Source organism: Choloepus didactylus, chromosome 8 (genome assembly GCF_015220235.1).
Source record: "Choloepus didactylus isolate mChoDid1 chromosome 8, mChoDid1.pri, whole genome shotgun sequence".
Lineage (NCBI taxonomy): Eukaryota > Metazoa > Chordata > Mammalia > Pilosa > Megalonychidae > Choloepus > Choloepus didactylus.
In genome coordinates, this window is record NC_051314.1 from 93,469,182 (window position 1) to 93,482,394 (window position 13,213).

General features: G+C 35.4%; 1 protein-coding gene across 3 annotated transcripts in view; it reads left to right on the top strand.

The window, feature by feature from the left end:
* ADAMTS20 (ADAM metallopeptidase with thrombospondin type 1 motif 20) overlaps window positions 1–13,213 on the top strand; it is a 189,877-nt gene that overhangs the window by 41,662 nt on the left and 135,002 nt on the right. For all 3 annotated transcript variants that reach the window (XM_037847952.1, XM_037847954.1, XM_037847953.1), the window contains exon 4: window positions 12,072–12,328. In XM_037847952.1, the coding sequence (XP_037703880.1) occupies window positions 12,072–12,328 (257 nt within the window). The remainder of the gene's footprint in view (window positions 1–12,071; window positions 12,329–13,213) is intronic.

Here is a 13,213-nt window from a genome sequence, read left to right on the forward strand (position 1 = left end):
TTGGTCTTCTGTCTGGTTGATCTATCTATAGGAGAGAGTGATGTGTTGAAGTCTCCCACAATTATTGTGGAAACATCAATTGCTTCCTTTAGTTTTGCCAATGTTTCTCTCATGTATTTTGTGGCACCTTGATTGGGTGCATAGACATTTACGATTGTTATTTCTTCTTGCTGAATTGCCCCTTTTATTAGTATGTAGTGGCCTTCTTTGTCTCTCAAAACATCCCTGCATTTGAAGTCTATTTTATCTGAGATTAATATTGCTACACCTGCTTTCTTTTGGCTGTAGCTTGCATGAAATATTTTTTTCCATCCTTTCACTTTCAATTTCTTTGTGTCCCTGTGTCTAAGATGAGTCTCTTGTATGCAACATATTGATGGTTCATTTTTTTTGATCCATTCTGCGAATCTATATCTTTTAATTGGGGAGTTTAATCCATTTACATTCAACGTTAAAACCGTGAAGGCATTTCTTGAATCGGCCATCTTATCCTTTGGATTATGTTTGCCATATTTTTCCCTCTCTCTATTAATATCCTTTATTGTACCCATACCGAATCTCTTTAGTACTGAACCTTTCTCCAAGTCTCTCTGTCCTGTCTTTGTTTCTCTGTCTGTAGGGCTCCCTTTAGTATCTCCAGTAGGGCAGGTCTCTTGTTAGCAAATTCTCTCAGCATTTCTTTGTCTGTGAAAAATTTAAGCTCTCCCTCAAATTTGAAGGAGAGCTTTGCTGGATAAAGTATTCTTGGCTGGAAATTCCTCTCTCTCAGAATTTTAAATATATCGTGCCATTGCCTTCTCGCCTCCATGGTGGCTGCTGAGTAGTCACTACTTAGTCTTATGCTGTTTCCTTTGTATGTGGTGAATTGCTTTTCTCTTGCTGCTTTCAGAACTTGCTCCTTCTCTTCTATGTTTGACAGTGTGATCAGTATATGTCTCGGAGTGGGTTTTTTTGGATTTATTCTATTTGGAGTTCGCTGAGCATTTATGATTTGTGTATTTATGTTGTTTAGAAGATTTGGGAAGTTTTCCCCAACAATTTCTTTGAATACTCTTCCTAGACCTTTACCCTTTTCTTCCCCTTCTGGGACACCAATGAGTCTTATATTCGGACGTTTCATATTATCTATCATATCCCTGAGGTCCATTTCGAGTTTTTCAATTTTTTTACCCATTCTTTCTTTTATGCTTTCATTTTCCATTCTGTCATCTTCCAGGTCACTGATTCGTTGTTCAACTTCCTCTAGTCTTGTACTATGAGTGTCCAGAATCTTTTTAATTTGGTCAACAGTTTCTTTAATTTCCATAAGATCATCCATTTTTTTATTTAGTCTTGCAATGTCTTCTTTATGCTCTTCTAGGGTCTTCTTGATTTCCTTCATATCCCGTACTAGGGTCTCATTGTTCATCTTTAGTTCTTTGAGTAGCTGCTCTAGGTGTGTCTCTTCTGGTCTTTTGATTTGGGTGCTTGGGCTTGGGTTATCCATATCGTCTGGTTTTTTCATATGCTTTATAATTTTCTGTTGTTTTTGGCCTCGTGGCATTTGCTGTCCTTGATAGGGTTCTTTTAGGGTTTGTAGACCAGTTGAAGTCCTTATCTCTAATTTATCAGATCTACAGCTTCGTGGAGTACACTTTCTCTAACTAACCAGCAGGTGGCGTCCACGAGCCACCTGTTCTCCACAAGCCAGATCTCCCCTGCTTAGCCTTTTTGGTGAGTGGGGGAGTGAGTCTTGTGGGGCCCAATTGGTGTCCCAAGCTTGCGTGTGTAGTTGGTGTTGCCTGCCCTGTATGTGGGGCGTGTTTCTGGGCAGTCGGGGAGGGGGGGTGGCCCTAACAATCAAATCTCCCTGATGATCCTAGAGTTTTAAAGCTACTGCAATAGTCTAATCCTTCAGTTCAGTCCTGCCACAGTTTGTCTCTGCCACTGACCCACAAGTCTTTGGTATTGGCGTATGGCTCCTGAGACTTGCAAGTGGGCCCCTCTTCCAGGCTGTGCACCCCGGGTCCTCTGTTGAGGGATGACTGTGCTATGTCACAGGTGAGTGCCGTCCCCCCAGGGCAGTTCTGGGCTGCTGGGCTGTGTTGGGAGGCTCCCAGTCTGCTCAAATGATGGGTGAATGGGGCTCTGTTAATTCACACTGCTCCCCCTTCCCAGCTCTGGGACATTCAGCTGAGGTTGCAGGGAAGGCTAATGTCCACGCCCAGTTTTGTGGTGTGTGCCTGTTATTTGAAGCACTTCCGTCACACTGGGTTGTCTGGGGCAGCTCTGGGCTATGGGGCTGGCGATGGGCAGGAGTGTTTCCTGTCCACCAGGATGGTGGCTGTGAGCGGACACCCCCCTTTTCTTGGGAAGTTGTGTTGTTTAGTGAATTTTCTCAGCCACTGGATTATTGCCTTTTGTCTCAGAGCTCTCTTAGTTCTGCTCTTGACTTGACGTGCCCAAATTTCAATTCTTTGAAGCTTTCTGTATTGAGCTTCTTAGAGTAATTGTTTTAGAAAAAGCAAAAAGGATTTAAAAAAAAAAAAAAAAAAAAAAACGGCCCTCCTCAGAGATCTAATGGGTTATTGAAATGCTAATAGACAAAGCAACCAGGGCCATTAAGGAAAGGTGCCCTGGGCAGAGAGATCAGCCTTGCTTCGGGATTTGCATATGCGCCTCAAGGCCTGATCTCCGCCCTTCCCCTTTCTGTGTTCACCAGAACTCCAAAAATCCTCTGCTTTTACTTTGGAGCTTCTCGTGTTGTTTTCCTTCTATGCCCGTCTCCTCTCTGCTGGGCTGGCTGCTCTCAGAGTCTCTGGTGTCTGGCCTCAGTCTATCTATGGTTGGAGTTTGAATCAGTAGAATGAGTTTCCGATGAGAGCAGCCACTGCAATTCTCCCTTCTCCTTCCTGGAGCTGACAGCCCCTCCTCCCCCGGGACTGAGCCTGGCAGGGAGGGGCGCGGGTTCCCTGGCCGCAAAAACTTACAGATTTCGCTGATCTCAGCAGTTCCACGTTTTCATGAGTGTTGTATGAAGTATGCCCAAAGACAGATTGCTCTGTGGTGTCCAGTCCACGCAGTTCCTGGCTTTTTACCTACTTTCCTGGAGGAGTAACTAAAACATACAGCTCACCAGTCTGCCATCTTGCCCCGCCTCCTGGTGGGCACTCTTACGCACACTTTAGACAACTCTTTTTAGGTTCTAAAGAATTGGGGTAGCTGGTGGTGGATACCTGAAACTATCAAACTACAACCCAGAACCCATGAATCTCGAAGACAGTTGTATAAAAATGTAGCTTATGAGGGGTGACAAGGGGATTGGGGAAGCCATAAGGACCACACTCCACTTTGTCTAGGTTATGGATGGATGAGTAGAAAAATAGGTGAAGGAAACAAACAGACAAAGGTACCCAGTGTTCTTGTTTACTTCAACTGCTCTTTTTCACTCTAATTATTATTCTTGTTATTCTTGTGTGTGTGCTAATGAAGGTGTCAGGGATTGATCTGAGTGATGAATGTACAACTATGTAATGGTACTGTGAACAATCGAAAGTACGATTTGTTTTGTATGACTGCGTGGTATATGAATATATCTCAATAAAATGAAGATTAAAAAAAAAGTTAAATAACCTAGGAACTATAAAAAAAAATATTAAAGATTTGGTGATCATTTCACATGAGAATTCCATTGTTTTTCAGGCAAAACTTTCAGAAATTGCAGAGCCTAGAAGAGTAGATGTAGTTTAAGAAATAACTTACAGAGCATTAGAGTAAAGAATGTGTTAAAGTGTAGATTTAGATTCCATTGTCGAGTTTTATGAGTTATAACTTTATTTTCCAAAAATATTCAAAGCAGAAATTATAGCGTAAATAACATAATGGGAAGTGCTCATACTAATACTGCATCAAATTACTTAATATTAGTTTCAAAAGTAGTATTACATCAATAATTGAATTGTTGGAGCAGTTAGAGAATTTATAGTACTTATAACTGCCTGCTTTCATAAATGCCTGCTTTGAAGTAACTTTGGGTTTTTTAGAAGTGTTTTGGAATGTTTAGTACTTAAAATTACTTCAAGTATTTATGGAATGATTCTGCATACATCGGCAGATTGTAAGATAATGAGTGAGGTTTTCTAGTTCAGAATCAACCCTTGCAAAATTTTCAAAATCAAAGGGGAGTTATGTGGTATAAATCATAGTAAGTGCACATTGGTTTGGTGATAGATTGCCATGAAGGCTCATCTCAAAATAGAAGGATATGATTGATAAGGTAGAGTTAAATATGCTTGTAAATTTTAATAGTGTTGTGATATATTCTAATTTCAGGAGGCACACAAATTTGCAAAATAAATTCACTGTGTATCAGTGTTCCATGTTATTTCCGAATTTTCTTTAAAGAATGAAATATTACATTTCATTTATATATTAATATGCTAGAATATGAGTTTAATTCATTGATAAAAGATTTTCGAACATCTTTTCAAGAAATTAGTTGGAGTTTGGATTATCATATTGATATACTGTATACATCAATTCTTTTGACATGTGGGTTGGTAGGTGAATTTCTCTTAGTCTCATTTCTTTGCTTAGGATTTCTAATAAAGGATAGGATTTGAAGATGTGGGTGGGCACTTTGTACAGGGTTACACAAATGTGCCACCTTTTTTAACCCTTCAGGTGTAGATGTTGGGATGATAAAAGCTGAAAAGAGACAGTATATACATGTGCCTTTATATTTAAAAAAAATCTTTGAATGTATGAATGAATAGATGCCTGTTTCCATCTCCGTATCTGGGTAAGAATCCCTGATCTAGATTATTAGTGAAATCTGTCTTATATTCCTTTGGAACAAGCCCCTTGGGTTGTTTTTTTTTTGTTTTTTGTTTTTTTTTTGAGAATGTGGAAGAAAGGGTATTTACTCTGTGATACTTGACCTGAGTACTTCTTGGTCCTTGCAGCACATATAGGAGAAGAAACAAGAATTTCTTGCTGGGTGTATGATTAATGGGAGTAATTCAGGGGTTTCCATTTCCTCTTTTTCTTTTCATGGGCACTAGAATGAAAGGACAGTGATAGATTTGTCTCACACCTTTATCCTGAATGGAACAAAATGCCTCTATGTTCAGATCTCGGTTCAGCCTTTTCATTCTGTAATGTAATGTAAGGAGGAGCAGACCTCATATGACTATAGCTAGCTAGTTCCTCTTTTAGTTTTCCAGGAAGCAGCATTTTCCATTATAACCCTGACTACTAAATTCTCAACATTCTATGTGTATTGCCACTTAAGACCTTTAGAAGAATCATGTGATGTGGAATTCAGATGTAATAATTGGTATTCAGGAAATCTGAATTCATTTCACTGTTATGCCATTTATTCAGTTGGTGGCTGTTGATATTTTGGTTAACCTGTGTCACATGCCCCCATGCACAGTAATAGTAACTGATTCAGGCATGCAGTTAGGCCTGATGATGTTATGATTCTGTTATGTTTCAAGTTTCAGCTGGCCACAGGCAAGCCCACAATCTTTGACATTTATTCCTAGTAGGTGTGGGCCCTAATTATTAATTTGTGAAACTCTTTGAAATAAGCACTATAAAGTATTTTATACACTATGAGCCGTAATTCTATAGTAAATAGTTTTTGAGATTTCTAATAATACTGAAAATTCATAGAGGACTTAGATTTTCATACATTTTTATGTTACAGAATGCTAAGTTTTAAAAACTAAGTATGTTCCAGAATTATATTTTATTAGCTATTTTACCATGGGCAGTTTACTTTAACTTCCTGTTCCTCAGTTTCTTCATATATAAAATAAGGATAATAGTAGTACCTACCTTATAGATTTGCTGTTAATAATAAAGAAAATAACATGTGAAATGTACCAGTATAACCATTATAATCAGTATAACATGTATCTGGCACATAATAAGCACTCAGAAAATGTGTTTATTATAATTGTTAGTAGTATGAATAAGGAAACTCAATAGTGTAGCAACATAGGGCATATAAAGGAACCAGAAAAATGTTTAAATATGATAAAACATAAGTTACATTTCACAATGTATCTGATGAGCACACTTTGTTTCGAGGCACAGTAAATTATTTGAACTGGGAGTTTTGTGGAGCATTCACCAAATGGTAAGAAATACTGATGGTTCTAGAATAGGCTTCATTTGATTTAATGAGATTAAATATCTAGCCTAAAAAATAGTTACTTATGCTGTTTTTAAAGAATATTTTAGTTTTAAAAATCACAATAATAAAACAAGCTCCTCTTCAGTTACACCTCTCCAAGATAGCCAATGTTAAGTTTGGGATGTACACTCCCATAACTTTTTGGTTGATTATATACGTATTTTTATAAATATATAATTACATATTTTGAGAGTTTGTGTTTTACAGAATTGGGATCATACTATTCATATTATTATACACATTATACATATTATTCTGCCACTTAAATTTTTACTTAAAAATGCCTCATGGACATCCTTCCATATTAAAACCCACCCACTCAACTTGTTCTCTAATACCTGCCTAAGAGTCCATTATTCTACTATTCCTCTGTAGAGGATTGTTAGTTTAAATAGTTTTTGAGTTCTTGGGTTTTCTAGTTATAAAAATCTTTTGCCTGCAAACAAACAAGCAAACAAAATCACCACCAACAACAAAGCAACTGGCATGTTATGTTTTTAACGGCTGCTACATTACTGTATTACTATTTCCCAAGAATTTGCTAATAATGTAATAAATATCTGTGAATATATGAATCAAAATATAGGACTTGGACAATAATCCACAGACAGCCACATTACCCACCCCTCCATTTTGTCCACCTGCCTCACCTCACCTGAGGCAACCATCATTTTAAATTCCATAGTCATCATTTCCTTGTTTTCTTTTTATGTAGTCTTATTGCATCCATATGTATTTGTAAAAGTATGTATGTTTATTTTAGTTTTTAAAATACATTAAAATACATTTTTTTTCACTTAGTATTATATTCTTGCAGTTTGCTTACACTCATTCAACACGTTGTGTTGATGAACTATAAAATTATAGAATTATTCTAATGCTGTGTCTTGGTTCAGTTATTGGTCTCTTTTTTTTTTTTTTTCCTTTCATCTTCTTTTGGAGTCAGATCCCTAGGATTTGAATCTCATCTGTGCTACTTATTTGTTAACTTATGGCTGGATTTTATTTATTAACTCAGTTTGGTAATAGCTTTTGTTTTTTGATAGGCAAATTTAGCCCATTCACCTTTATTACTTTAAATGATCTATTTAGTTTTGTTCCTTTTATTGTTTTTACCGCCAGCACCATCACTGTGTGTGTGAGTTCTTTAACCACTCTATATTGTAGATTCCTCATCTGTAGAATGGGATTGACAGTAGTACCTATCTCATATGGTTCTCAGGAGGATTAAATGAATTACTACAAGTAAAGTTACCAGAACAGTTCCTGGCTTATAAGAAGCACTACATGTTATATGTTATTATTTGTATTTCCTATTAATGATACTCTGAAGTTTCTTCTTTATTTCCTATTTTCTTACATATGCTGAATTTTTTTAGTCATTCTCCCATTTCCTCCATTAAGTTGAACGTTCTGGTAGGTATCTCTGTTTTTCTTTAGTAATGTGCCTTTTTTTTTAGCACTTATAAATACACTTATATATATAATGATAGAGCGATGTATTAAAAGTAAATAGTTGCTATGTGCCTTTTTCACTAAAATATGTGACCTATTCAAGCTCCCTCCTTCCCCACTGAAATTTTCCAAAGTGGTTGTGCCAATTTTCACTGTCTCTAACAGTATATGAGAAGTTCAGGTGCTCCATTTTATTACCACTCCTTGTTATTCTCAGTCTTTTTCATTTTAGCCATTCCAATGCACGTGTAATGAAGTTTCATTGTATTTTAATTTGCAGTTGACTGATTACCAATAATTTTTGGGCACCTTTTCATTTATTTATTTATTTACCTTTGGAGGTATTCAAGTCTCCCTTATTTTTATTATTTTTTTTGTCTTTTTTCTTATTGATTTGTAATAATTATTTACGTAATCTGTATATAAGCCCTTTTGTTGGTTATATATCTTCTCCTACTTCCTTAATAGTGTTTTTTAATGAACAGAAGTTCATAGTCTTAATTTAGTCAAATGAGTAGTCTTTGGAGTTAATTTTTTTGTGTGTGTCCTGTTTAAGGAATCTTTCTTTTACTGAAATCATGAAGATGTTCTGCTTTATCATTTTCTCAATGTCTCATGAAACAAATTTTGGATTTTTTTCATTTTTTTTTCAATTCCTGGAAGAGTATTTGTAAGATTGGTGCTATTTCTTCTTTAAATGTTTCATGGTATTCTCTGGTGAAGACTTTTTGAGATTGTATTTTTTTTTGGAAGGGTTAATTAGGTATTCAATTTTTAAAAAAGTTAGAGGGCCATTCAGACTTTGTAATTCTTCTTGGGTTAGTTTTGGAAAGTTGCATTTTTCTATGAATGTGCCTGTTTTGGTTTGCTAAAGCTGCCAAAATGCAGTATATCAGAGATGGGTTGACTTTTACAATGGGTATTAGCATAAAAATTATAGTTCTTATAATTTTTAATTAATAATTAATAATTAATTAATAATTGTCCAATTCAAGGCATTGACAAGATGATGCCGGGACTCTGAAAACAGACTGCTGGCATCTGGGACACCTGTGCCACATGCCGGCATCAGCTGGTCCTTTTCTCCTGGGTTTCATTTGTTTCGGCTTCTGGTTCCAGTAGCTTTCTCTGTGTGTCCTGCATGTCCTCTCTTAGCTTCTCGGGGGCTTTTCTCTTTGAGCTCTCTGGGCTTTTTCTGTTTTTTATCCTCATAAAGGACTCCAGTAAAAGGATTAAGACCCACTTTGAATGGCTAGGTCACATCTCAGTTGAAATAACCTAACCAAAAGATCTGCACCCACAGGAATGGATTAAAAGAATGGCCTTCTCTGGGGTACATAACAGTACCCCACAGTGCCCATTTCTTCTAAATTTTTTTTTGTCAAGTTTCTTGTAATATGTTCTTGTAAGCGTATTAATGTTTATGGGATCCTGATGTGTGTTACTTTTTCTTCCCCTATTTTTTTCTTGATTAATTCCTCCAAAATCAAATCTTTAAATTTGAAGTCTACATACTTTTTATTCTGGAAACTCTTTTTGTATATGCTGTAATGTAAACTGTTACCATTGCATTTTAATTATAGTTCTTGTCTGTTTCTTTCATAATTTTGCCTGACCAGAAGTCATCTAATCTAGCTTAGTCTGTCAGTTTGACTTCTTCAAGTCATACACATTGCTTCCCTAAAAGAGTTGTGTTCTTTTACAAATTACTGTTGTTAGCCAGTGAGATATAGGATATCTTATATCCTATAAGATAAGAGTGATCAGACTTTGGTAGATTTTCAGCCAGTGGGATGTTGACAGGCAGTGGAAAATAAGATGGGACTTGTTTTTCTCTAGACCAGTGATAAACAGTTTGAAAAGTGGGAAGTTATCTTTTTGAGGAGTGTGGAGGGAGACTTTTCCCTCTCAGGTGAGGGACTGCCTGTAGCCTTGCAAATCACTTCCAGGGCTGCTATATCGTGAACACAGCTGCCACAGAGGGAAATCATCTTTTCCTGAAGCTTGGTTCTCAGTCCTTCCTTGCTTTCTCCTGTGGATAGGAATTTTGTTTGTTTCTGGTTTTTGGCTATTATGAATACAACTGCCATGAATATTCTTACACATGTCTTTTTGTGGACATATATTTTCCTTTCATGTGGGTAAACTACCCCCAGCAATATGTGAGCAAAGTTACTCTACATCCTTTCCAATACTTGGTATTATCAGATTTTTAAAAGAAATTTGCCTTTCTGGTAGGTCTAGTTAGTTTTGTCTTTTATGGAAGCACTTAAAGTTACTGATATTTTAATCTTAAATATTTGTTAATTTATATTTTTGTCTTTTCCCCCTATAGTATAAGCCTTTATGATTGCTATTTGCTTATTGTTTTCTAAACATTTCTTGTTGTATAGTAGGTGCTCAAAAATGTTTATTTTGAATGAATGAAATGGATGATCAAATGAATGAAGTAGATGAATGAATAAACAAATCAATGCATGAATATTTGCCTTCTTTCTGATAGCTCTGGGATTTGGATATGTCATAGATATCTAGGATGTTCTCCAAGGCCCAGTACTTAGTGATGGTTACTTTAGTGTTTAAGGCACTCCAGCAGGAAGATGGTAGGAAAACATTTTACAACTGTACAATCAGTTTGCCAAATTTACAGAATTCCCCAGTGAGATGCATTTTAAAATCTGAGAGCAAACTAATATTAACTGCTAGGATAGTTTTAGAAATTAGGAAAAGAATTTCATTTGTAGAGATTCTGTGTTGAAGACTTTAGTTCCTTTCTTATAATCATAGGATTACTGCTTACTTTAAATGAAAAGAATTATTTTTATAATAAAAAAATATTATCTTATACTTATGCCTAATCCTTATAGTTAAACTGAGTCTTCATGTTTTGGTATTGATTATTTGGTTTATGAGCTATCCAGGACTTCTTATTTCTTTTCATCTGTTTCCTTTGACCCATTTTTCTATTCGAAATAACTTCCACCAAACAATTGGCAGGAACTTTAGCAAAGAAAAGGAGAAGAAGGGAGAGAAGAGAAGAGAGAAGAGGAACAAAGTGAAGGAGAAGGAATTTGGATAGTCACCTATTCTGTCTATGGATTTTTTCCCGGAAGCACAAGTAATCAATAATTCAAAAATGGTTTCTATAAAAACATAAGACTTAAAATAGTTACTATAATAATTTCCGATGTTCAGTTATTTTAATGATGTATTTATATATGAGCAAGCATAATAAAAATAATCAGGTATTTTATAAACAATGTATTTAATGCATTTACAAAATTTTTACTTTCTGGTTCTCAAAAACCACTCATTGTTATATGGATTAATTTCTGTTATTGCTCATACTTTGCACATGTTGTATATTGACAGTTTAGTTCTATATTTCATGAAGTTTCACTCTACAAAATGTGATTACTCTGTAATGAAATTAAATGCTATTGATGGTTTGAGGATTCAAACCTACTGAAAAAAGCGTAAGGACCCTTGGATTGATTTTTATTTTCTACTTAATGCTTAGTAAATGTTTTTGAAAAGTACTATCGGTTAAAACAAGATTTAGATGCAGGCTTTTTAGTATAGTCTTTGATTATGTGAACATTGGGCAAACTTCATTGCTATGAATAGTAATGCTCATGATGATGCTGTACCCAGTTTTTTTCTTTTTATGCAATTTTATTGAGGTATAATCACATAACATACAGTCATTCAAAGTGTACAATCAGTTGTTCACAGTTTCGTCATATAGTTGTTTTCATCACTACAATCAAACTTTGAACATTTTCATTACTTCCAAAAATGAAAATTAAAATTGAAAAGAATATCCAAAACATCCCTTTCCCCTCCTCCCCACATTGTTCATTTACTTTTTTTACTACAGTTTAATTGAGATATGTTCACACACCCTACAGTCATCCTCAGTGTACAATCAGTTATGCACAGCACCATCATATGGTTTTACGTTCATCACCAGAATCAATTTTTGAACCTTTCCCTTACTCCAAATTAAAAATAAAAGCTAAATTTGCATTAGAAAAATAAAGCACATAGAAAGGAAAAATTAAAATTAAAAAACACGTTGAAGGATTGTATGTTATGTGACTATATCTCAATAAAATTGCGTTAAAAATTAACACACATAGAAAGGAAAAAAAATTAAAATAAAAGCAAAAAAGAACACCAAAGTCTTTCCATCCCCTGCATCCCACCCTATTCTTCATCCAATTTTTGTCCCCATTTTTCTACTCATCTGTCCATCTACTGGATAAAGGGAGGCACCACAGTGTTTTAAATAACAATTTCTCTTTTTCCTTTTATTGTTATCACATTGGAAGCAGATGTGTAAGTATTAAATATTTTTGACTTTTATTTTTTCAATATTTTTAGTTACATCAGTTTAATGGTTCCACATTATTTTCTTTTTTCCCTCTAGAAAGTCAAATAAAGAAAACCATTTTACCTTTTCATAACTACAGCAACATGAATGAAGATAATATAAAGAAGGAAATAGTTTTGCAATACCCTTCAAAAAATGTATCATTGGAAGATGAAAGACGTCTATTACATTCCAGGAAAAAACGTTTTTTATCGTTTCCAAGATATGTGGAAGTTATGGTTACAGCTGATGCTAAAATGGTTCACCATCATGGACAGAATTTGCAGCACTACATACTAACACTAATGTCAATTGTAAGTAAACTTAACGTGGCTTTTATATTTCCTAAAATGTTTGACTTCAATAATTTTTTTTCACATTTAATTTTAAAAATGTATTTTCAAACACTGGATGTAATAAAATTATATCCAGGCTTAAGCCAAAAATAATATTTCATTGAAATTTAGTTTGGGTAAATGTATAGCATCTCATTCTGTTGCTTGGAAAACTTTCTAAAACACTTAATCTCTGAAACCTCTTGTAGAGAGTGTTTGAATTCTTTTTTTACTTCATCACATGAATGGTTTCTGCCCCCTAGTGACAGGGAAGAGTCTAGTTACATTGATCTTTGGCCTTTTGCATCTGAATTTTAAAACTTTACCCTATTTCTGAGGCAGGGTACTATTTTTACCACTGCTGTATTTTCCAAATCAGAGACTGGGAGACGTGATCTTTTACGTTAGAAATGTATTTATGAGAATAAAGGGATAGTATATCGCTAATTGCACTGCCTTGGCAAACTTAGGATGTCAGTTCACAGTAGCTGTGAGTCCTTGATCTGATGTTAGCATGTCTCTAAAACAGTGATGGTGCTGTATCCACGGAAAAGAATTCAGCGCTGGTGAGAGCACTGGTTCCGTGTGAGTGGCACACAGAGCTTTTCCCAGGCCTTCACGTGTGTTGTTACTGTACGTCCTACATACTGCCCAGGGCAGTCCCACCTTTAGGCCTGATGTTTTCGAGTAATTACCAAAAGCATTCCTTATCACACTCAGAAGTATCCCGGTTTAGTTGACAGATTATGTGATCATTTATTTATACAGATTCAGGGATTTGCCAAATATCTCATGTTGGAAATACCACTATTCACATATAGGAACTTCAGTCCCATTTGGTTGAAAAGACTTGGCCAGGACACA